The sequence below is a fragment of the Saccopteryx bilineata genome, chromosome X (genome assembly GCF_036850765.1).
Source record: "Saccopteryx bilineata isolate mSacBil1 chromosome X, mSacBil1_pri_phased_curated, whole genome shotgun sequence".
Classification (NCBI taxonomy): domain Eukaryota; kingdom Metazoa; phylum Chordata; class Mammalia; order Chiroptera; family Emballonuridae; genus Saccopteryx; species Saccopteryx bilineata.
The window spans coordinates 39,840,946-39,867,375 of NC_089502.1; the positions used below are offsets into that span (position 1 = coordinate 39,840,946).

General features: G+C 37.7%; 1 protein-coding gene and 1 non-coding gene across 6 annotated transcripts in view; both read left to right on the forward strand.

The window, feature by feature from the left end:
* Positions 1-265: 265 nt before the first annotated feature.
* The window catches only part of CHRDL1 (chordin like 1), a 156,044-nt gene continuing 129,879 nt past the window's right edge, over positions 266-26,430 (forward strand). For 2 of the 5 annotated variants that reach the window (XM_066248873.1, XM_066248874.1), the window contains exons 1-2: positions 267-681; positions 4,399-4,547. In XM_066248873.1, coding sequence (XP_066104970.1) covers positions 530-681; positions 4,399-4,547 — 301 coding nt within the window. In that variant the 5' untranslated portion in view covers positions 267-529. Of the gene's footprint in view, positions 682-4,398; positions 4,548-26,430 lie in introns of all 5 variants that reach the window. The other 3 variants (XM_066248875.1, XM_066248871.1, XM_066248872.1) reach the window with 3 other exon arrangements.
* On the forward strand, positions 16,375-16,518 carry LOC136318038 (small nucleolar RNA SNORA48). The gene has a single exon (XR_010728005.1). It is a non-coding gene; the product is annotated as a small nucleolar RNA SNORA48 (small nucleolar RNA).

Below are 26,430 nucleotides of genomic sequence, written 5' to 3' on the forward strand. Positions count from 1 at the left end.
CAGCTCAGAACCAGACCAGGTGCATGCATTCAGAGAGGCCATTGTGCCAGATGAGACGGGTGCAGCCTTCTAGACAGGAAAGTGGTTTAGTAGCTGGGGTCTCATGGCGGCGCGAGAGGTGGTGAGCTCCTGTGTGCATCCTGCTCAGAGGAGGAGAGGCCGGACGAGATGTGCGGTCCCTTTAAGACCCCAAAGCTTGCTTAGCCAGCGGAGGGTGGGTGCAGTGAGGGCGCTGTGTGATGGGAAAGTCGCCGGCTGAGCCTCACACTTTCTCCTGATTCCTTAATTTTCGGGTGTGGGGAACAGGAATAAAGCCTTGGTGCGGGGGCCGAGAACGGGTGCGGGCTGGCAGCGGCTGCGCACTTGCATACTTCCCGCCTGCGCCTAGCAGCCGGCCTTGCGGGCCAAGTGGGGAGCGGGGAGCGGGAGCGGACGGCGGGCAGGTGGCCCCGGGCAGCCGGCGCCCGCGCTTTGGCTCTGCCCCCGGGAGTTGAGCGAACCGCTGCTCCCTCGTGGTGTGAGGGCGGTGATGTTTTTCCTCCCACCCACTTTTGGGTCCCCCCGCCCCCGTCGCGCGCAATCTAGCTCTCGCCACAACCTGCAAGCCACAGACCTCGGAGGAGCGCCCTGGGGAGCTCGGAGCGCGTGCACCCGTGGAAGCCGGAGGAGGCCAGTGAACAGGTCAGTGAGTAGTGTCCGGTGTCTGCTTCCCCCACTATCCTTTCCAGTCTTTGCACAGGTGGGGTATCTTCTGCTGGCCTGAGCCACTCCTGAAATTTTCCCGTGGACGCCTCAAATTCTCTTGACCTGCCACCCAACTCGCTCTAGGTTCCAGCTGCTAGCTTCCCCGGGTGGAGGTGAAGCCCAGGATACAGGATCTAGACAGGTTGGGGACTCTGGATTTGAACTCACTACTCTCCACTCCCTACTCAGCCTTCATATTTCCATGATCTGGTGTTTCTGGAGACCAATTGGAAAGCTACCTAACGGATTCTGCAATTCCCTTAGTTATCGCGTGTATCCTGATCCCTTTTTCTCACTTGCTGAAGTGCTCTGGATCAGTGGGGTGATTAATACGTGCTAAAGTTAATGAAACAGGGCAGGACTGGGGAGAGGCTCCTCTAAGTCTCTGGGCGATTGCCTCATTTTCCAACCTAAACCACTGGGGTCAGAGTTTGAGATGCTAGGCTCAGAAAACAATGCAGTATTTCCAGAGTTCAGGGCCTGGAAAGCCTGCATTCTAGTCTCTCTGGCCTAGCCACTAAGTCAGTGAGAAGGGATAATTGAGTGCTCTTAACTCGAGAGTGCCTGAGGTTGTTGTGGAGGATAAAATGAAGTTATAACAGGGTGTTTTGCAAGCCTTTGTTTGTCAATACTAAGTAGTAATGAAGGCATTGACGCTGACAGGAGACATGAGGGCTAGAACTGCCATTTTTCAGCAGCAATCCACAATCAGTGAACTGAGGTTTTCTTGTTGGGAGATGGAGTGGGGGAAAAATATTAGCCAGCACTGCCTGAGCCTGCGGTGTCTTCTTATTGTCAGAAAGAGAATTGATACTCTGAGGGCTATCTCACAGATGATAGTGAATGTGAGATTACAAAATCCTTCTAGCCTCTTAGGGAGGATTAAAGAGACACTGTGGGGCGTGAAGAACTGGCTGACATGTGCTCAGCCCTTAGCCTTCCTTTGAGAGTGTTTCTGGTTCTGTTCTACCCAAGAAACCTCTTCTAAGAATGGACAGGCTACTGACAACTTGATGGCATAGACTGCCTTGCAGTTACAGCTGAGCGAGGAGACTTTGGTCCTTGCTGGATGCAAATGAACAGTGCAAATGCTTGTATCACACACACACCTTAATCTACACATTTCTTTAAATTCTGACATGTTTCTTTTACTCTTGTAAAGCCTACTCTCTCTTTCCCTTCCTCAGTGTTAGTTGCAGAGTTTTGTTTTCTTTGTTGTTCTCTTGTGGCCTGGATACCCCCCCCAAACATGTCAATGGCTACATTTCTTAATATCCTATAAAGAACCAGTGCAAGTTCAGTGGCACAACAGCCTGTGTGAAGCAGAGAGTTAATGCAGAAATAACTCCAGTTAACTGGGTCAAAGTATAATCTGAAAAATTAAGGACAGTTTGGCTCTTTGCAAGTGTAAGAGTCGGCATGTTTGCTGAGCAATTCTTGCTTGTTTATTGCTACAGTCCCAACAAAATGTCTTGTACTACCCCACTCCACAAAAGAAAAAAGTAAAAGGGATAAAGAGAAATTGAATGGTGAGGAGACCTGGGTAGGGAACTCTTCCCAGATTATTTTTCTACACAAAATACAAAGGCAGGACTTCAGGATCTTGTAAATCAAAAGTAAAGATTTATAAATGATTAGTTTTCTGATTTTCTCTATCAAAGCCTGGGAGGCCATACAGATGACAGAAACACCAACACAAATTAATTGCTCTCTCATCACAAACTTTTCTATTTGCTCATAACATTAGTTGAGACATACACACACACACACACACACACACACACACACACACCAATCAGTAAATAAATAAAATAAAACTTCTAAGAGCCATTTTCTTGCCAGAATGAGTTATGAAGCAATACTACTGTTCACCGAGTCACCCAATCATTGTACAAAAACAAACAAACAACAAAAAAACATTGGTTCTTGCATAGGAAGACCTGAAAACTGTGATTTGGTAAATACCTTCTGAGATCTATATGTGACTGTGATAAATTGGCTTTTAGTGGTTGAAAAAATCTTTCTCGTTTGGAGGCTGCGGAATAAGCTTATTAAAGTAGAATCAAGAAGAACCTCCCAAATGTTCATGCAAATGATTTGGTTTAAGGGAACCTGGTAGTTCTCAGAACACAAACATTCTGAAGGTGGACCACAAGCTCACAGAGACCAAGACATCAGAGCCCAGACCTTTGGAAGGCTAAAAATATGTCCCAGGAGAATTTAGTTCTTGTTTAAGGAACAAGGAGGAGGGAGAGAAAGCAAAATGATACCGCAAATCCTGGCAGATGACACAAATTATTCTCTATGATTATGCTTTAGTTACATATTCATATTTTGAAACCATGGATTTCCAGTTATTCAGACAAATTCATAGCATTTAAAGCAGGAACTGTGATATCCATATCACAGCCCAAAGACAATTCAGTTCTTCAGAATAATCATCTTGCATTCTTTCCAGCTCTTTATACTAGATATTTAGGTTGAACCTTCTGAAAAGATCAATGAGCTGAGTTCCCATTCAAGGTTAATCCCAGATTGAAATGTGGTGTTTCTGGAATACTTAAATATTTTCAAATCACAAATTGGAAGAGTTTTGCAAAGTCTAAAGCCTATGAAATGATTTGTGACTGGATGAAAACTAGAGCCAACTTTCTGTGGTTGAAGGCTAAAAAAAAATTGAGACTTCTACACCTTAAACTGGAAATGTCTCATATTTTTTTAATTTTTTAAAAATTATTTTTATTTATTTATTCATTTTAGAGGAGAGAGAGAGAGAGAGAGAGAGAGAGAGAGAGAGAGAAGGGGGGAGGAGCAGGAAGCTTCAACTCCCATATGTGCCTTGACCGGGCAAGCCCAGGGTTTTGAACCGGCAACCTCAGCATTCCAGGCTGACATTTTATCCACTGCGCCACCACAGGTCAGGCTAGTCTCATATTTTTAATCGTGGTTGCTTTAATGGTCTTTTGTATGGTTGTGTAACGTGAAGACATAACCTATTTAATTTTGCCTAAATTCTCTGAGAAGCATCCTGTTTTAAATTTCCAATTCACAATGTGCCTGAGCCATTCAGGTATTTCATTGCATCCATTTGCTGATTACATTTATGTTTTCCAACATAAGTAAGCCAAACTGAAGAGCCCTATAGATCCAGTGGAAGACACAGGAGACACACTGATCAATCTGTGCCGCTTCCCTGAAGGATTAGTAAAATAGTAGTCTTGAAGCTAAGATCAGTTACCTTTCATTTCAGAAATTGTTTGGATCCCATGCCTATTATTTTTATCTAGTTTGCCAAAGTAGCTGTTTTGCAAACCCCAGTTTCCCTTTTCTCCCAAAGAAAATCTCTTGAGAAATCAACTTTAATTCCCTTAGAAAGGAAGGTTTTAAAATTTATTTTTATTTCCCTATGACATGCCTGTAAGGATTTTGCCTTAACATTGGATAGGAATGCATGTTCATCCACTTGAATTTTTCCCCAAAATCTTTGCAAGACAGGAGGGACAGTTTCTCTTTTATACACAGGAAAACAGTGCTTGCACTTATGTAAATTCTCCAGGTTTTTTTTTCCTTAGCAGTTAAAAGCCTAAGCATCAGTAATCTTTATCATTTTCAGAGGGTCCATTTTAACTCCTCTTTTTGCTTTCTTCTCAACAGCTTGACTACACCAGGACCTGAATGTTTTAAGTTGCCTTTTGCAGTGGCAAAAATGAGAAAAAAGTGGAAAATGGGAGGCGTAAAATACATCTTTACCTTGTTGCTGTTCTTTTTTTTCCTAGAAGGAAGCAAAACAGAGCAAGTGAAACGTAAGTGTCTTGAGTTTAAAAAACAGGATGCTCTCTTGTAATTTCTTTCAAAATGTGGTTATAATCTGTGTTGATTGTGATGCAACCCAAATGTGGCCATGCCATTATTCTTAAAGAAGAAAGTGAATATTACTGGTTTATGAATGAGTTGATAGAAGAATAAGAGCTTTGAATCAGGCCAGATAAATTAGGGTTGTTTTTCTGATTACAATATATTTTTCATCTCATAGAACTGGTGACACATTAGCCTATTTTTCTTTCCCTGTTTTTAACTGTACAAATCCCATTACATTTAACATAACTCTAGAAATATCTGACAGATGAGCTGGATTTTTCCCAAAATTTCAGACACTTCAGCAAAGATTTTCAGTTTATGAAAAAATAATAATAGAAAAAGTAAAAGTAAATTGAGCTCTACCTGTTCTCTTATGTCAAAAAATAAATAAAGAAAAAGCTTTCGCATGAACTGGATTCAGATGAAAAATCCTTTGAGGAAATTGAGATTCCAGGGGCTCTGAGCAAATTGGATGCCATTTATTGAAAGGAATAATTCCCTACAAAGCCAGGGAATATTTCTAGAAAGTCAGCGATCCGTGTGATGGGCTAACATGTTGGAGAAAGCAGAGTAGCAGGAAGGGGGGCTAATTAACCCTCCTGCCCTCCACATTTGGGAGATTTATGAGTAACCGTTGACATCTCTGCTCTTGTTAAGGCACTTTCTGCTGCCTTCACACAGTATGAGCCTCACCTTCTTTGGACCACCTGCAGTCACCTTTGAGGTGGACACTTGCTCCAAATTTGAAAGAAAAGCCATAACTCTAGTTCTTCTTTTTGGCTGTATCAAAAGAAGCACAAAGTGGAACTGGTCCAAGAAGGGCATTCTCTGCTCCGCTGAACTTATTCATTAGAAGGAATTGTGAAAATATTCTTGGTAGGAGCTGAAGCAGCATCTGAAGTCCATCATTTAAACATTTATTTCCTTCATCAGCATAAGTTAACATATATTAGCCATGAGGTTTGTTGACAGGGATACAATGTCAAGCCTATTTTATTGTTTTGTGTGTTTCTGTACCACTGTGATTTTCATGGTAAACTTAGACTTCTTTCTGGGAGAAATAGTGATTTTAATTAGGCTTTTAAATATGAATGATGTATGGTGATATCTAGCATGATTGGGCCATAAGAGGAAGTTGAACAAGGCATGATCTCAGCATGGAAGCGAAATCAGCCTCTTCCCTTGTATTCCTTAAACAACTTCCTTCTCCTAACACTTAAATATAGTCCATCAGATCCCTCTTTTCTAGAATTCCTTCTTGATTTAAGTGGACCTGATAGAAAAGTTGTCCATCCATTCTCAGCTTGGCTCAACCAAAAATCAGCTGGGATTTAAAAACCTTCCTCTCTTAAGAAGAAACTTCTCTTATGGTCTGTTAGTAATGGCACCATGGGGAAATTATGCTACTCTTAGAACACCATCTCTTCTGGGAAGCCTTCCATAATTGTGAAAAATTGAGGAATATTGTTCATTCAATATAGAGCTTAGCTGACAAATCAAAGGACAATACAGCTTAAAAACTACCATATTTCCCCATGTATAAAACACTTCCATGTATAAGGTGCACTTTAATTTTTGGGCCTGAAATTTGAAAAAAAAAAATATATATACAGTGTATCCTTAAAGGCATGGTGCACTTTTGACCGGTCACAGGAAAGCAACAAAAGATGATAGAAATATGAAATCTGCACCAAATAAAAGGAAAACTCTCCCAGTTTCATACCTATTCAGTGCAGTTCGATGTGGGCTTACACACAGATTTTTTACGGCTTCTTAGGTAGCTATCCCATATAGCCTCTACAAACTCGTCACTGACTGATGGCCTACCAGAATGGGGTTTCTCCACCAAACTGCTGGTTTTCTTCAACTGCTTATCCCACTGAGTAATGTTATTCCTATGTGGTGGTGCTTCATTATAAATGTGCTGATATTCAAATTGCACTTTGGTCATGGATTCGAATTTAGCGAGCCACAGAACACACTGAACTTTCCTCTGTACTGTCCACATCTCGACTGGCCGTGGGCTGCTCTGCTGTATACACGGTGTTACGTCATCATCTGCACAGCGCACATGCTGCCACATCATCCTACAGAAATGGGGAGGGTTTTCCTTTTATTTGGTGCAGATTTCACATTTCTATCATCTTTTGTTGCTTTCCTGTGACCGGTCAAAAGTGCACCATGACTTTATGGACACACTGTATTACATAAAGTTATTGAACTTAAGTTTTATTCATCATAAAATTTATACAACTCATCACTGTCAAAACTCCCACCCATTAGCTTGTTCTCATCTGTGTCTGATGACAAATCACTGTCTTCATATATTGCCTCATCCTCAGTTCCATCTATGGCATTTGAAATGCCACATTTCTTAAATGATTTGACAACAATCTCAATCTTCATATTATCCCAGGATCTTTTCATCCAGGTACAAACTTCTCCTATAGTTGGTTTCTTCACTCTTCCTGCTGGTGTCAAATTGTCCCCAGAAGACTTCATCCATTGGTTCCATTCATCTCTCATGGCAGCTTTGAAGGGTTTTTTTTTGTTTTGTTTTGTTTTTGTTTTTTTTTTAAATAATTTTATTTTTTTAATGGGGTGACATCAATAAATCAGGATACATATATTCAAAGATAACAAGACCAGGGTATCTTGTCGTTCAATTATGATGCATACCCGTCACCCAAAGTCAGATTGTCCTCTGTCACCTTCTATCTTGTTTTCTTTGTGCCCCTCCCCCTCCCCCTTTCCCTCTCCCATTCCCCCCTCCCCCCCGTAACCACCACAGTCTTATCAATGTCTCTTAGTTTCACTTTTATGTCCCACCTACGTATGGAATAATGCAGTTCCTGGTTTTTTCTGATTTACTTATTTCGCTTCGTATCATGTTATCTAGATCCCACCATTTTGCTGTAAATGTTCCGATGTCATCATTTCTTATGGCTGAGTAGTATTCCATAGTGTATATGTGCCACATCTTCTTTATCCAGTCATCTATTGACGGGCTTTTTGGTTGTTTCCATGTCCTGGCCACTGTGAACAATGCTGCAATAAACATGGGGCTGCATGTGTCTTTACATATCAATGTTTCTGAGTTTTGGGGGTATATACCCAGTAGAGGGATTGCTGGGTCATAAGGTAGTTCTATTTTCAGTTTTTTGAGGAACCACCATACTTTCTTCCATAATGGTTGTACTACTTTACATTCCCACCAACAGTGTATGAGGGTTCCTTTTTCTCCACAGCCTCTCCAACATTTGCTATTACCTGTCTTGCTAATAATAGCTAATCGAACAAGTGTGAGGTGGTATCTCATTGCTGTTTTGATTTGCATTTCTCTAATAGCTAAAGAAGATGAGCATCTTTTCATATATCTGTTGGCCATTTGTATTTCTTCCTGGGAGAAGTGTCTGTTCATATCCTCTTCCCATTTTTTTATTGGATTGTTTGTTTGTTTGTTGTTGAGTTTTATGAGTTCTTTGTATATTTTGGATATTAGGCCTTATCTGAGCTGTTGTTTGAAAATATCAGTTCCCATTTAGTTGGCTTTCTGTTTATTTTTTTATCAGTTTCTCTTGCTGAGCAAAAACTTCTTAGTCTGATGTAGTCCCATTCATTAATTTTTGCCTTCACTTCTCTTGCCTGTGGAGTCAAATTCATAAAATGCTCTTTAAAACCCAGGTCCATGAGTTGAGTACCTATGTCTTCTTCTATGTACTTAATTGTTTCAGGTCTTATGTTTAGATCTTTGATCCATTTTGAGTTAATTTTAGTATAGGGGGACAAACTGTAGTCCAGTTTCATTCTTTTGCATGTGGCTTTCCAGTTTTCCCAGCACCATTTATTGAAGAGGCTTTCTTTTCTCCATTGTGTGTTGTTGGCCCCTTTATCAAAAATTATTTGACTATATATATGTGGTTTTATTTCTGGACTTTCTATTCTGTTCCATTGGTCTGAGTGTCTATTTTTCTGCCAATACCATGCTGTTTTGATTGTCGTGGCCCTATAATAGAGTTTGAAGTCAGGTATTGTAATGCCCCCAGCTTCATTCTTTTTCTTTAGGATTGCTTTGGCTATTCGGGGTTTTTTATAGTTCCATATAAATCTGATGATTTTTTGCTCTATTTCTTTAAAAAATGTCATTGGAAGTTTGATGGGAATTGCATTGAATTTGTATATTGCTTTGGGTAATATAGCCATCTTGATTAATTTTATTCTTCCTAGCCAAGAACAAGGTATATTCTTCCATCTCATTATATCTTTTTCAATTTCCCTTAAGAATGGTTTATAGTTTTCATTATATAAGTCCTTTACATTCTTTGTTATGTTTATTCCTAAGTATTTTATTTTTTTTGTTGCAATCGTGAAGGGGATTATTCTTTTGAGTTCCTTCTCAGTTGTTTCATTGTTGGCATATAGAAAGGCTATTGACTTCTGAATGTTAATTTTGTATCCTGCGACCTTACTGTATTGGCTTATTGTTTCTAGTAGTCTTTTTGTGGATTCTTTGGGGTTTTCGATGTATAGGATCATATCATCTGCAAAAAGTGATACCTTTACTTCTTCTTTTCCGATATGGATGCCTTTTATTTCTTTGTCTTGTCTGATTGCTCTGGCGAGAACCTCTAGTACCACATTAAATAAGAGTGGAGAGAGTGGACAACCCTGTCTTGTTCCTGATTTAAGGGGGAAAGCCTTCAGTTTAGTGCCATTTAATATGATGTTAGCTGATGGTTTATCATATATGGCCTTTATCATGTTGAGATATTTTCCTTCTATACCCATTTTGTTGAGAGTCTTAAACATAAAATTGTGTTGTATTTTATCGAAAGCCTTTTCTGCATCTATTGATAAGATCATGTGGTTTTTGTTCTTTGTTTTGTTGATATGGTGTATTACGTTAACCATTTTACGTATGTTGAACCATCCTTGAGATTCTGGGATGAATCCCACTTGATCATGATGTATTATTTTTTTAATATGTTGTTGTATTCGATTTGCTAGTATTTTGTTTAGTATTTTAGCATCTATATTCATTAGAGATATTGGTCTGTAGTTTTCTTTTTTTGTGCCAACCTTGCCTGGTTTTGGTATGAGGGTTATGTTGGCCTCATAAAATGTGTTTGGAAGTATTGCTTCTTCTTCAATTTTTTGGAAGACTTTGAGTAGAATAGGAACCAAGTATTCTTTGAATGTTTGATAAAATTCGCTGGTATAGCCGTCAGGGCCTGGACTTTTATTTTTGGGGAGGTTTTTAATGGTTTTTTCTATTTCTTCTCTACTGATAGGTCTGTTTAGGCTTTCTGCTTCTTCTTGACTCAGTCTAGGAAGGTTGTATTGTTCTAGGAATTTATCCATTTCTTCTAGGTTGTTGAATTTAGTGGCATAAAGTTTTTCATAGTATTCTACAATAATTCTTTGTATATCTACAGTGTCTGTGGTGATTTCTCCTCTTTCATTTTGGATTTTGTTTATATGAGTTCTTTCTCTTTTTTCCTTGGTAAGTCTTGCCAAGGGTTTGTCAATTTTATTGATCTTTTCAAAGAACCAGCTCCTTGTTCTATTAATTTTTTCTATAGTTTTTCTGTTCTCTAATTCATTTATTTCTGCTCTGATTTTTATTATCTCCTTTCTTCGGCTGCTTTTGGGTTGTCTTTGTTCTTCTTTTTCTAGTTCCTTAAGGTGGGAAGTTAAGTGGTTCACTTGGGCTCTCTCTTGTTTGTTCATATATGCCTGAAGTGATATGAACTTCCCTCTTATCACTGCTTTTGCTGCATCCCATAGATTCTGATATGTCGTATTGTCATTTTCATTAGTCTGTATTAATCTTTTGATCTCTGCACTTATTTCTTCTTTGAACATTCATTTTTTAAAAGTATGTTGTTTAGTTTCCACATTTTTGTGGGATTTTTTTCCTCTTTTTTGCAGTTGAATTCTAGTTTCAAGGCTTTATGATCAGAAAATATGCTTGGTACAACTTCAATTTTTCTGAATTTGCTGATGTTGTTTTTGTGGCCCAACATATGGTCAATTCTTGAGAATGATCCATGTACACTGGAGAAAAATGTATACTCAGTCACTTTGGGATGAAATGTCCTGTAGATGTCTATCATATCCAGGTGCTCTAGTGTTTTGTTTAAGGCCACTATGTCTTTGTTGATTCTCTGTTTGGATGACCGATCTAGAGCCGTCAGCGGTGTATTGAAGTCTCCAAGTATGATTGTATTTTTGTCAGTTTTTGTTTTAAGGTCAATAAGTAGCTGTCTTATATATTTTGGTGCTCCTTGGTTTGGTGCATATATATTAAGAATTGTTATGTCTTCTTGATTCAGTGTCCCCTTAGCCATTATGAAATGGCCATTTTTATCTCTGAGTACTTTTCCTGTCTTGTAGTCAGCATTATCCGATATGAGTATTGCTACACCTGCTTTTTTTTGGATGTTATTTGCTTGGTGTATTGTTTTCCAGCCTTTCACTTTGAATTTGTTTTTATCCTTGTTACTTAGATGAGTTTCCTGTAGGCAGCATATAGTTGGATTTTCTTTTTTAATCCATTCTGCTACTCTGTGCCTTTTTATTGGTGAGTTTAATCCGTTTACATTTAGTGTAATTATTGATACTTGTGAGTTCCCTATTGCCATTTTATATCTTGCTTTCTGTTAGTTTTGTGTCTTGTTTGATCCTTCTCTTTCGTTTTTCTATCTTTTGTTTTTATTTGGTTGTATTCCATACATCTTTCCTCTGTTGCTATCTTTTTTATCTCATGTGCTTCTGTGGTGGTTTTTTCAATGGTGGTTACCTTTGAGTAATGAAAAGGGTCCCTACCCTGTTCATTGTAGCAAACTATTTTGTGAGTACTTTTGCACTCCATCGTCCTTTGCTACTGTTAATCTCCATCTTCTCCCCCTCTTTCTTTTTGTTGTTGTCACAGTTTAAATTTGGTTTTATTGTGTTCTTCTTGGAGCTTTTACTTGTGGCTCTGTTTTTTTTTTTTTGTTCTTTGTATCTGATTGGAGAACCCCCTTTAGTAATTCCTGGAGTGGGGGTTTTCTGATGATAAATTCCCTCATCTTTCTGTATCTGTGAATGTTTTTATTTCTCCTTCATATTTGAAGGATAGCTTTGATGGGTATAGTATTCGTGGCTGAAAGTTTCTCTCTTTCAGGACTTCAAATATTGGGGTCCACTCTCTTCTAGCTTGTAGAGTTTCTGCTGGGAAATCTGATGATAATCTAATGGGCCTTCCTTTATATGTTGTATTCTTCTTTTCCCTGGCTGCCTTGAGAATTTTTTCTTTGCTGTTGGTTTGTGTCAATTTCATTATGATATGCCTTGGAGTAGGTTTGTTGGGGTTAAGAAAACTCGGTGTTCTGTTTGCTTCTTGAATTTGAGGCTTTAGTTCTTTCCACAGGCTTGGGAAGTTCTCATCTATTATTTGTTTGAGTATGTTCTCCATTCCATTTTCTCTCTCTTCTCCCTCTGATATACCTATTATTCTTATATTATTCTTTTTGATGGAGTCAGATAATTCTTGTAGGGCTATCTCATTTTTTTTAATTTTTGAGTCTCTTTCTTCTTCTCTCTGTTGTGCCTCAAGTTGCTTGTCTTCTATTTCACTAATCCTCTCTTCTATCTGACCTGTTCTATTAGCTAAGCTTGTTACTTCGATTTTCAGCTCGTGAATTGAGTTTTTCATCTCTGTTTGATTTGTTTTTATAGTTTCAATTTCTTTGGACATATATTCTTTGTGTTCATTGAGTTTTTTTCTGAGCTTCCTAAATTGCCTTTCTGTGTTTTCTTGTATATCTCGGAGGATTTTTAGGATTTCTATCTTGAATTCTCTGTCATTTAGCTCCCAGATTTCCAATATATTAAATTTTTTCTCCATAGATTTTTCCTCATCTAGCTGTGTTACCTCTCTTTCTTTTGTATCCATGATATTTGATTTTCTCTTCCTTAATGGCATCTGAGGGTGGTTTTGTTGATAGTATTAATGAGATTTAATAAAGAATAAAAAGTTAAAAAAAATAAAAAATAAAAAAGAGTTGTTTTTTTTAAAAAAATTAATAATGAAATAAAGAAAAATAAAATAATAATTTTTAAAAAAAAGAAATTATTTCCCCCCTCCTTTTTTCCTCTCCTCTCCCCTTTTTCTTGAGAAAATCTTGTGGTGAACTGTGAATTATAACAATGCCTGTGATGGAGGTCCTGAATTGGGGAAAAGTAATAAAGGGGCAAAAAAAAAGAGAAAAAAAAAAAAGAAAAAGGGGGGCGGTATGGACCCACAAAAAGCAAATAAAGAAAAAATTTGGGTCAAGAATAAAATGATTTGCTTTTAGGTGTTGGTTGTCTAAGAGTTATGATGAGAGGAATAAGAGGAAAATGGAAAAATGGGGGGACAATTTAAAAAAATACTATTGTATTTAGTGGAACAAGAACTAGATAAAATGGAGAGCCAGGGATGGGAGCACTGCTAGTGATTTAAAAAGGTGAAGTAAAAACCCCCAAAATGCCACAAACATAAGTTTGAGTCCCAGATAAGATAATTTGTTTGTTATTGATGTTTGAATGAGAGGAGATGTAAAGGAGAAAGGAAGAAACTAATATAGAGGGAGAAAAGAAAGAGAGAGAGAGAAAAAAAGAGGGAACCAGTAAAAGAAGAAGAAAGAAAGGAGAGAGAGAGAGTTAAGGGTTTTGGAGTGCAACCCTCATAGAGAGAAAGGAAGAGGAGAAAAAAGATAATGGGAGATGTAACACTTATGGGTAGTGGAGTTCAAGGAGAGGAGAGAGTAAGACCGGCAGAGAGTTAATCGGCCAAATTGGAGGACGAAAAAAAGTATCAAGAATGAAGATAAGAGAAACAAACGAACAAATATAATAAAATGGGATAGGTTATAAAGTCTGCAGATTATTCTTGATTTTGCGAGGTTATCTTCTTGTTTTTTCTTTTCTCTCCCTCTTCCTGGTCGGTGACTCTGTACCCCAGGTTCTGCCCCTTTGGCACGCTCAGGTAGAGGTTTGCAGTTGATAAGTCTCTATGGCAATGTCATGTATTGTGCTTTAGTCTCGTTGGGAGTCAAGGCTCATTAGCTTTCATAGGCTCCGACAGTGAGAGAGTCCGTGTTCCTGGAGCCTTTCTCCTAGTCTTTCCTTCCTCAATTAGTAGCCTGATAATCCAGCTATGGGGTTGTTGCTGCCTCTGCCTGGATAGTAAGAGGTTCAAAGAGCTGGCAACTCCCCACTCTATTTCCACTCAGCACAGGGCTCTGGGTAAGGCTCAGTCAGTCAAAGCTACTAGCATAATCAGGCAGGCTTTCCGCCCACTCAAAGACCTCTGGCTCTGCCACTCTCTCCGGTAACACAGGCGGGCACCCACTTCCGGGGTGCTTGGAGGAAACTCTCATTCACTATCTGCGTGCGCAGACCAGGATATCCGGCCAGTAGTCTCATGCTCTGAGTGAAACCCCCAACCGCATGGAAATTTGCAGCGCTGGAATTCGCTCTCGCTCCGTCCCCGTGCGCGGCTTTTGCAAGGCGCTGGGGCGGCCCGAGATTCCGCTTTTGCCCACACAAAGGCCCCTGACTCTGCCCCTCTCTGCGATAACACGGGTGCACCCTGCCGAGGTACTCGGAGGAATCGCTCACTACCTATCTGCGCGCGCACACCAGGATATGAGGCCGGCTGCGTTTCCCTGAGTGAAACCCTCACCAGCACGGAAAATTTCCACCGTTGGAATTAGTTCTCACTCCCTCCCGTGCGCGGCTTTCCCAGGGCGCTGGGGCTGCCCAGAGATTCTGCTTTCGGCCCACAGAAAGGCCTCTGACCCTGCCTCTCTGTGGGGCAACACAGACACCCACTTCTGGGGCTTAGGAAGAGATCTCTCGCCCACTAACTGCGCACCAACCAGGAGAACGGGTAAAATGGCTGCCCCGCTTGTCTTTCTTTGTTTGGGTTTGGCGCAAATGTTAGCTTGTATTGCCCGGCTTGCCACAGGAACAGTTTTTCCTCCGCTAGGATCTCCGTGCCACAGCCTGGTTCGGCCTTTTGTGCGCGGCCTGGATGTATTCACCCCCTTTGCCCGCTTCAGTTTCTATATTCACAGTTACCAGAGAAAGCCGCCCTGTTTAGGTTAGTGAGGAAGGCGGAGCATTTCTTACTCCCTATTTCCTTCAGGATTTGGTTATATATTTAGCCAATTTTTCACTCGACCATACCTTCGGGTGTATTGTGAAGCATCTGGAGGCTCCAAGTATAGGTTTTTCTGTTTCTGGTTGAAGATCTTGTTGAGTTTTGGGGGAGATTTATTGGTATCGCTTCCTACTCCACCATTACTCTGACGTCATCTCTCTGAAGGGTTTTTTAATGCTGACATCAAGTGGTTGGAGCTAGGATGTCAAACCTTCAGGTATGATGGCAAGTTTTGTTTTTTGCTCTGCAGCAGTCTTCTTTGTGTTTTTTGTTATGTGTGCCCTGAACTGATCAAGCACCAATAGGGCAGATTTGCTTAAGAGCTCACCTGCTCTCCTTCTCCAAACGTTCTCAGACTAGATCTTCATCCCATATGGATTCATCCAACCCTTGTCATGAACGTGGGCAATCACTCCTTGAGGAATGTCTTCTTTTGGCATTGTTTCACACTTGAGAATCACCATAGGAAGCAGTTTGGTTCCGTCAGCACAACAAGCTAGAACAACTGTATAATGACTCTTTTCATGTCCACTTGTCTTTACAGTTACAGTTTTCACCCCCTTCTAATCAACAGTTCTGTTACTTGGGACATCAAATTGAAGGGAGACTTCATCCATATTTGCAATCTGTCCCAACTCAAACTGATGTGTCTTCCGACATTGAATGTCAAAATGATGACATTTAAGGATCTTGTGCTCATAGCTTTCAGGCATCCTTTGGGCATGTGTGGTGCGTGTACACATGCTTACTCCATTTATGAACCTGAAGCACCAGTTGTGTCCTCCTTTGAAATCAGTAACTTCTTTTTTCATCATCAAGTCTTATTGCCTCATGCTGAACCATCTTTGTGGACACAGGAATTCCAATTTCCCTTTGCTTTTCAACCCATATTTTTAATTCTCTCTCTAAATCAGGTCATTTTTCTGACTTGCCTCTCATGGCTGCCCTCTGCCGTGGCATTTTCAGTAGGGTTTCTTCTTCCTGTAACTAGTCTCAGATTGATTTCTCAGTTGGAGGAGGACAAAACTTATGTTCAGCAGCATGATTTCCATTCACTTTTGCAAACTGGATCACTTTTAACTTGAATTTAGCACTGTATGAAAATCTTTTCTGAATTATTTCTGGGAAGAACATGGCAAAACGTAACCTACCATAATATACCAGTAACAAGTGCGAAACAATGAGCACAAAGACAACAAGAGTGAAAAAGCAGGAAATGCAAGTAAAAAAATCTACAAGCACTGTATAAGATGCATCCAGTTTTTAGACTCCAAATTTTTTGAAAAAGGGTGTGTCATATACATGGGGAAATATGGTATTTACAAAGCAAAAACTATGCCTTTTTAAGGTTTTCCACTGCCCATGAATTTGTCCCAAGACCTTTTGGTATTCAGTTAATGTCAAAATGATGATGTAACACATGGCCTAGGGCAGTGGTCCCCAACCCCCGAGCCATGGACCAGTCCTGGTCCGTGGGCCATTTGGTACCAGTCCGCAGAGAAAGAATACATAACTTACATTATTTCCATTTTATTCTTATTTAAGTCTGAATGTTTTCTTTTTAAAAAATGACCAGATTGAGCCCCTGACAATGGGCAAGGAGGCACCTGATTGGTGGTGCTGTTCTTATATCAGTCAGGGGCAAAGCAGGTTTTCAGTCCTAGTTCATCCTAGCTTGATACCTGTATTGGTGGCCAGAGCTGTTTCATGCCTAAGGCACATTAAAAAAAAAAAGACCAGATTCCCTCTGTTACATCCATCTAAGACTCACTCTTGACGCTTGTCTTGGTCACATGATACATTTATCCGTCCCATTCTAAAAGTCGGTCCGTGAAAATATTTTCAGTCATTAAACTGGTCCATGGCCCAAAAAAGGTTGGGAACCACTGACGTAGGGTACCAGTTTTGGTCTGGTGTTTCTGGCTTATAATCAGATGATGAGGTCAAGGTAATGGCCATTCCCTGAATGAGCCATTCAGCATCATTCTTTGAGTCCATACCAAGGTTTACTGTTTCAAAGACACATGCAAACTTATCTCCACTAAAGGAGAAATCTCAAAGGATATGCCCTATGTATGTTGCCTACACATACAGCCCCCCCACACACAAACACAAACACACAAACAGTGCATGCACTGTTTATACTGCAGCTCTACCAGTGAGAAATTAGAAGCAGTGGAAATATCAATCCACTGGGGAATGGTTACATATTACATGTAATGTTTTATCATGCAACTGTTAAAAAATCTAATTATTGAAAATTTGATAGCCCTGGAAAATATTTATATTAACTTACTATCTTAACTTATTTTAAAATGTGCTATATTATAAAATTAATAATACTCTACAAAATGATATGAAAGTATATAAAGAACATGTATTCCACAACTCCCATCCCACTCCCTGGAAGTAGCCATTATTAAGTTTGCTATGTGTTCTTCCAAACACTTTCTTTTGTGTTATAAAAATAAACATATGTCTGTAGAAATTTTTCTTTTACAAAAAGATGGGACATATGTATTTTTCTATAATTTCCTTTTATTCAGCAATGTGTTTAGGACATCCTTCCATGTCAGAATATTGAATATAATAGTACCATATTTTTTCTAATGTCTTCATAGTTTCCAGTTGTGTGTGTCATGGTTTATTTAACCAGTATCTATTTGTAAATATTTAAGTTATTTTTAATTTTTGATATTAAAAGTAAGGCATTAATAAACACTGTTAGGCACTTAGACAAGTATTTGTGAGGAATTGTAGGTAGAAGTATATGGTCAGTTTTAATCTTATAAGTACTGTCAAATTGTCCTCCAAAACAGTTTTATCAATTTATACTTCCATCATCTTTATATCAGTGTCCATTTCTAATTCCCTCACCAAAAGTTTTATTAATTTTGCATTTTAGGGTAAGTTTAATAGGGAAAACCTTATATCAGTTTTTCTACGATATTTTCTCATTAAGAATTTTAATGTTTTGCCTGACCAGGTAGTGGTGCAATGATAGAGCATCGGACTGGGATGCAGAGGACCCAGGTTCGAGACCCCAAGGTCGCCAGCTTGAGCACGGGCTCATGTGGTTTGAGCAAAGCTCACCAGCTTGAGCCCAAGGTGGCTGGCTTGAGCAAGGGGTCACTCGATCTTCTGCAGCCCCCCCTGGTCAAGGCACATATGAGAAAGCAATCAATGAACAACTAAGTTGTTACAATGAAAAACTAATAATTGATGTTTCTTATCTCTCTCTGTTCCTGTCTGTCTGTCCCTGTCTATCCCTCTCTCTAACTCTCTCTGTCTTTGTTAAAAAAAAAAGAATTTTAATTTTTTGTGTGTATTCAAAGCTGTGATTACTTTCCTTTATGGCTTCTGGGTTTCTTCTTATTCCTTGGAAGGTCTTTTCAACTCCATATTCTTGTATATTCTTCTACTGCTTCCATAATTTGTGGTTTTATTGATAGTTCTCTATTCCATCAGAAACATATTCATATGTAGTGTGTAATAGGGAACCAATTTTCTTTTATCTCTGGGTGATGTAGGTCCATGAATGTCATTTTTGTTCAACTTTGTGCTTCTATTTATTCCAAAGTCCTCCCAATTGGAAATAATTACTTTTCCAAAAGAAGAAAAGACCTTTAAGGTAAAAATATATATAATTTCCCATTTATTACTGTCCTACTCTAGAGAAGTGTAGGTATGAGAGTGGAATAATGAAAGAAAGGTTTAAAAAAAACTAAGAGAAACCTGAAATAACTTCAGGACACATGTAAGTATAAGGGTAACAAACCTTTACATCTCTTCTTGTTGCCACATACCGTTTTACCCAAGGAGGCCAAGGTTTTTGATCTTTCATGAGATGGTTAGAATATAACCTTCTAGATCAAGGAAGGTGCTCTGTAGCCTGTTTGCTCTTCTATTTTGGGGTATCAGGATGTAATGAAGGGGAGTGCCATTATGGTCAAAGATATTCAATTGGTATAAAATCTGAAGAAGTCTTGGAAAAGGCTATATTTGTGGAAAACTATTTATATAAGGAAATGTTAAGGTGGGTGCTACCATTTGCTAGTACCTAATTATCCATAGTTATAATTGCCCTCCCAGGAGAGAAGACAAGCTCAGGAACCCAGGAAATACTAATGGTGCACTGCAGCGAATGAATGAGCCATTTGTGGCTTATATAAAAGTTTGTTGCTGTCCAGAATCAGCAAGGTTTGAAGTTTTAACTGGAAAATGTCTTTCTATAACTCCATTATGCTCTGTTGTTAAAGTTCTGGTCAAAGAGGCCAGGAAGCTCTTTTGAAATTCAAAGGAGCGTAACATTTAGTGCATAATATTCATGCAAATATGGGACAAATGGGCTGAAGAGTTTGCCTCTTTTGGCAGCTCTAACTTAGGTAATGAACTACTGATCAAAGTGAGGTGGAAGAATTTAGTTGTGAGGAATATTCAATTACGTACTTTGAATGGACCAGCCTGTGCCAAGTCTGGCAAAGGTTCTAGAGAGAGAAGTTGCTCGAGTACTTCACAGAGTCCATTCCTGATTTATAAGATGAATTATCTGGATCTTCCAAGGAACTGGAGTCTCACGTATTTATCTCCTCAGGAGAAAACTTCCAACATTCACATTTGGCTGAAAATGGGCCACTGGAGTTCTCAGGAAGGACAAGGCTCCAGAAGATATAAGGGAAGGAATAAGATACTTAGAAAATGTCCAGATATGTGAAGCATGGCCGTATGGAGCCTACCCAGAACCTCTCTATTGTTAAAAGCAATGAGACAGAATTGAATTTCCTCATCCATATTCTCACTTCAACATTTGAAGTGATTATTGGATAATAGAAAGAAGCAAGTAAAAGAGTAGACCTATTCATGTCTTAGAACTTTGTCAGTGAAGTAGAAGAATGGAAGAATACCTTAAAATTAGAAAGCTTAATGCTTTTGAAAGGACATTTCTAACTATTTCTTTTTTATGTTGGAGAGGCAGTGCAGTTGGGTATAGAGGCCCTGGAATCCACTTATATCAAAATTGATCTCCATGACTTTCTTTTCTACTTTGGGAATGTCCCTTAACCTCTCCAGCTTTAGATTGTTTTTGTTTGTTTGTTTTATCAGTACAGTGGGGGCAAATAGTAGCATAATGACCATCAGTACGGGCATTTAGAGAATAAATGAGATTGTGTACACCAAGTGCTTTGCAAAAGTGGCTGACATATAGTTAGTTTTTAGCAAGTGATAGATATTAGAATAACTCTCTTGAAAGCCAAGTGGTATTATCCACTTAATTTTTTATGAGAAACTTGAAAATGAAGTCAAGTGACTTTGTACAAGGACAGACAGCAAGTCTAAACCAGGACCAAAACTCAAACCCTGGTCTCCAAATTCGGTGTTTTGTTCACTGTACTAATTTGATTAACAATTCTCTGAGAAAAGTAGTTGTGAGGCTTTTAAATAGACGCCTAGTCTTTTGCACATGGCAGCCAATTATCACATAAGAGATGAGCCAGGTGAATGAATAAAGAACTTTGTAATCAGAACTCCTAGGAGACAATATACAATGTGAGAATTAAAAGACAGAGACTAAGACTAAACTTATTCATAAACCTAAAAAAGCTAAACCAGAGGAGATTTGTGAGGAAGGTTGAAAATATGTGTCTTTATGTCCATACTTCTTATATTTCCCTGACTTCTCAGTAGGATTGGAATGCCCTCAGAGGCTAGTGGAAAGAACACTGCTTTAAGTCAGGAGACCTAGTTTTCGGTCAGCTTTGTTTTTTGCTGTGTGGTATTGGTTGAGTCATTTATGCTCTCTGAACTAAAGATTCTGTACTTATAAATTGAAAGGAATTCTTGCTTTCTGGACAGCAAACCAAAGGATGCCAGAATAGTGTCTAAGGAGGTGAAACAAGGGAAACCATGGCTCTGATTTTATGTACTTGGAGCATACCTGGACTTTGTCACAAGATTTTTGCAATAAGTACTGTATTCATTTAAGACTTATAACTTGTTTGAGTATAAAAATATTAGATACAGGTTATATGTGAAAGAATAGTTGTAAGATAATGTTTTTAAGGATGAAACAAAACAGAGGCCATCTGAAGAAAGTAGAATGAGTGGATATTTTTAACACTTGGTTTGGTACATTATAGTACTAGCACTCTAAATTTGGCTTGTGCTTCCTGGAAGGCTAAAAAGAGGAACTTTGGGTTTGTTGGTAAGAGAAAATGACAGTTTCATCCACAAAAATCACCTCCCACCTATTCAAACAGTATTGGCCATGAGAAGTTTGAATAAAACACATCTGTAACCTTGTTTTCAGAGAAGAAAAAAGAATTCTCTGTTTGACATTTCTTTATTGACCTTCTGTAAAGGAAGAGGGCAAGTATTAAATTATAACTCAGTAAAGGTCTTCCTACAAGTGCTAAGAAAATGTGGTCCAGGCACTTTATCTTTACATGATCTAAGTTAATAAAAGGTTAGAACATGGACATGTTAAACAAATGGCTGTTTAATATATCTAGTAGAATGTGTTTTCAGTTATCAGATGGCCTAAGCAAGCTTTATATTAACATAATTTCCTCCTGATTTTAAAATAGATGCTCTTTGTTGAATAAGCATTCAAAAGATACATGAAAGTTTAAGGAAAACAAAATATATTGGTAATCTCAACATACAAGATAACCATGGTTAATTTTTTATGTATACTTCTGCTCATTTTTTTCTGTGCTCAGCTATATATACATATTATTTTACAAAGATAAAGCACTGTCTTATAACCAGTTTGGCTTATTATGACAATTCACAATTGATTGTTTTAAATACACCTGTAGTGGAAATAGATCCTAAGTTGTCTGAAGTGAAAGCTCGGTGATTTAGATACCAATAACAGGGCATGCAAAGTTGACTTTGTTGTGAAAAGTTCAAGATCATAACTTGAATTCTTGACCAAACAGACCACTTTTAACAGAGATTTGTGCAACGGAGGCGCTGATTGGGGGAAAAATGTTTAACAAGAGTTTTGATTTTGCCTAAAATCCTATGACAGGTGACATGTAAGAGATAGTTTAAGGCAAACACACATTCAAGTCAGAATATAACCAGCCAAGCAGTCTTTCTGTAGAAGAATCTCCCCTTAGCTTCATAATGAAGACTGATGAAAATACTATCAACTTCAAGTTATCTGTGTAATGGCGGGAATTTTTTAAACTTTTTTTTAGAAAATTAAATTTAATGAGATGACATTGATCAACAAGAATGCATAGGTTTCAGGTAAACATTTCTACAGCATTTGAACTGTTAATTATAGTGTGTGCTCATCACCCAAGGTCAAATCATTTCCATCACCATATTATTTATCCCTCTTTACTCCCTCTTACCCTTCTCCACTTGGTAACCACTTCACTTTTATCTATGTCATAGTGGGAGTTTTCTTCCAACAATTTAAGTATTTCACTCCACGCTCTTTATGTTTTCATAGTTACTGAAGAGAAATCAGATATAATTCTTATCTTTGTTCCTCTATAAATAATGTATTTTCCCTCTGGTTTCTTTCAAGATGTTCTTTATGTCTTCAATTTTCTGCCATTTGAATATGATATGGCTGAGTGTAGAATTTTTCATATATATCGTGCTTTGTGTTCTCTTCTCTTCCTTGATCTGTGCTTTGGTGTGACACTTATTTTGGAATATTCTCAGCCATTATTAATTCAAATATGTATTTTATTCCTTCTGTATAGAGAAAAACTATCCTTCAAAAGTGAATGAGGCCCTGGCCGTTTGGCTCAGTGGTAGAGCATCGGCCTGACGTGCGGGAGTCCCGGGTTCGATTCCCAGCCAGGGCACACAAGAGAAGCTCCCATCTGCTTCTCCACCCCTCCCCTTCTCCTTCCTCTCTGTCTCCCTCTTCCCCTCCCGCAGCCAAGGCTCCATTGGAGCAGCGTTTGCCCGGGCGCTGAGGATGGCTCTGTGGCCTCTGCCTCAGGTGCTAGAATGACTCTGATTGCTGCAGAGCGACGCCCCAAGATGGGCAGAGCATCACCCCCTGGTGGGTGTGCCAGGTGGATCTCGGTCGGGCACATGCGGGAGTCTGTCTGACTGCCTCCCCATTTCCAACTTCAGAGAAATACAAAAAAAAAGGAAAAAAGTGAATGAGAAATAGATTTTTCAGACAAAAATAAGAAATCTGTCACCTGCCTTGCAAGAAATGTTAAAAAAATATTTTAGAAAGAAGGAAAATGATATAATTTAAAAACTCAGTTCTGCATAAAGACAGAAAAAGCATCAGAGAAAGAAAAATAAAGGTAAAATAAAATATTGTACTTTTTCTATTCTTAATTTAAAAAATAATTATTCAAAATAATCATAGCAACAATGAATTGATTATAACTTAGAAAAAGTTGAAATGAATGACAATAATTTTATAAAAGATGGAATAAAAGGGATTGGGAATACACTGCTACAAGGAACCTGCACTATCTGTGAAGCAGTATAATGTTATTTGAATGTGTACTTAGATTAGTTGGGCTACTACTGATTTTTTTTAATTACAATTGTTATGCTAAGAGAAGAAAGAAAAAATATAATAAAAAATGCTCAATTAAAATCAGCAAAGGTGGGAAGAAAGGTACACACACACAAAAGAAAAAAATCAAGGTCAATGAATAGAAAATCATTATAAATATGGTCAATATTAATTTAGCTGAATCGGTGAATTATCTATACACACCAATTAAAAGACATCATATCTGAATGTATTAAAAATAAGAACTGACTATATGTGGTCTATAAGAAAGCCATGTTAAATATAAAGATACATATACATTAAAAGCAAAGAGATGGAGAAATATAAAGCATGCTAATGCTAATGAAAAGAATCATGGGAATAGCTATATTAATTTCAGATAAGTCAGACTTCAGAACAAGAAAAAATATGTGTATGCTCCTAACAGCATCAAAATATGAGAGGCAAAAACTGTTTAAGTTTAATTTATTGGGGTGACATTGATTCACAAAACCATACAGGCTGCAAGTGTACAACTCAATAAAACATCATCTGCATAGTGCATCAGGCACCTATCACCCCAAGCAAAGTCTCTTTTTGTCTTTGTGCTCTTTGGAGAAGTGTCTATTCAGACCCTTTGCCAATTTTTTTAATTGAATTGTTTGTTTTCCTGGTGTTAAGTTCTTTATATATTTTTTAATTTAAGCATTTATCACATGTATCATTGACAAATATGTTTCCCCATTTATTGGGTTCCCTTTTCATTTTGTTGATGGTATTAGTTAGCTGTAGTCCCATTTGTTTATTTTTTTTATTTTTTCGTTTTGCTCCAGGAGATATATTAGCAAAAATGTTGCTACAAAAGTTTTTACTACCTATGTTTTCTTCTATGATTTTTATGGTTTTTTGACTTACATATATTTAAGGTTTTTATCCATTTTGAGTTTATTCTAGTATACATATGGTATAAGTTAGTGGTCTAATTTCATTTTTTTTTTTTGCATGTACGTAATTTTCCCTACACCATTTATTGAAGAGACTGTCTTTACTCCATTGTATGCTCTTTCCCCCTTTGTCAAATATTAATTGATCATAAAGGCGTGGGCTTATTTCTGGGTTCTCTGTTCTGTTCCATTGATCTGTATGCCTGTTCTTATACCGGCAGCAGGCTGTTTTGATTATGATGGCCTTGTAGTATATTTTGAGATCAGGTAATATGATATCTCCAAGTTTATTATTCTTTCTCAATGTTGCTGGAACTATTCAGGTTCTCTTTTGGTTTCATATAAATTTGCAAAATATTTGTTCTAGAACTGTGAAAAATGCCATTGATATTTTAATAGGAATTGCATTGAATCTGTAGATTGCTTTGGATAGTATTGACATTTTAATGATGCTAATTTTTTCAATCTGTGAACACAGTATATGCTTCTACTTGTTTATATTTTCCTAATTTTTTTTCTTCAGTATCCCAGAATATTCTGAGTATAGGTCTTTTACCTCTTCGGTTAAATTTATCTTTAGGTACCTTATTTATTTATTGCAATAGTTAATGAGATTGTTTTCCTAATTTCTCTTTCTGATAGTTCATTATTGGTGTATAGAAATGACACTGATTTCTGAATATTAATTTTGTATCCTGTTACTTTGCCGAATTCACTTACTAGATCTAGTTTTTTACAAGTCTTTAGTGATTCTATGTAAAATATCATGTCATCGGCCAATAATGACACTTTTATATCCTCCTTTCCAATTTGGATGCCTTTTAATACTTCTTCTTTTCTGACTGGTGTGGCTAGAACTTCCAGTACTATGTTGAATAAGAGTGGTGAAAGTGAACATCCCTGTCTCATTCCTGATCTTAAAGGAAACACTTTCAGTTTTTGCCCATTGAATATGATGTTGGCTATGAGTTTGTCATATATGGCCTTTGTTATGTTGAGGTATGATTCCTCTATTCCTACTTGATGAGAGTTTTTAACATAAATAGGTACTAGAGTTTATCAAATGTTTTGGGGGTTTTTTTGCATCTACTGATTTCATTTTGTTTATATGATGCATTATGTTTATTGATTTGCAAATATTGTACCAACTTTGACTCACCAGCATAAATCCCACTTGATCATGATGTATGATCTTTCTAATGTATTGCTGGATCCTATTTGCTAATATTTTGTTGAGAATTTTAACATCTATGTTCATCAGGGATATTGGCCTATAATTTTCTTTCTTTGTAGTATTTTTATCTGGTTTTGGAATTAGGATAATCCTGCTTTGTAAAAAGAGTTTGAAAGTATCCCCTCTTCTTGAAATTTTTTGGAACAGTTTGCAAAGCATAGGTGTTAGTTCTTTGAATGTTTGGTGTAATTTGATTGTGAATCCATCCAGTCCAGAAATTTTGTTTGCTGGGAGTTTTTCTGATTACTGCTTCAATTTCATCAGTTGTAATTGGTTTGCTCAAACTTTCTAATTCTTCCTGATTCAGTTTTGGAACCTTATATGTTTCAAGGAATTTATCCATTTCACCTAGGTTGTTCCAATTTGTTGGCATTTAGTTAGTTATTCATAGTATTTTCTTAAATCCTTTATATTTCTGTGGTGTCAGTTGTTACTTCTTTATCATTTCTGATTTTCTTTATCTGGGCCCTCTTTTTAAATTCATGAATATGATTAAATTTTCATTAATCTTGTTTTTTCTTTCAAAGAACTAGCTCTTTCTAAATTTATTTTCTTTGTCTCTATGTCATTTATTTCTGCTCTGATCTTTATTATTTCCTTTGTTCTACTTACTCTGGGCTTTGTTGTTCCTTTTTTCATTCTTTTAGGTGTAGGGTTAGATTGTTTACTTGAGATTTTTCCTGCTTCTTGAGGTAGGCCTCTAATGCTATGAACTTGCCTCTCAGAGCTATCTTTGCCCTGTCCTATAGATTTAAATTGTTGTGTATTATTTTCATTTGTTTCCAGGTAATTTTGACTTTTCCTTTAATCTCATTATTAACCATTCATTATTGTTTAATAATAAGTTATTTAGCCTACATGTGTTTGAAATTTCTTTTTGTAGGTGATTTCTGGTTTTGTACCATTGAGGTCATATACTGCTTTCTAAGTTTTCTTTTTTTAATTTTTAATTTATTTTTATTTATTATTT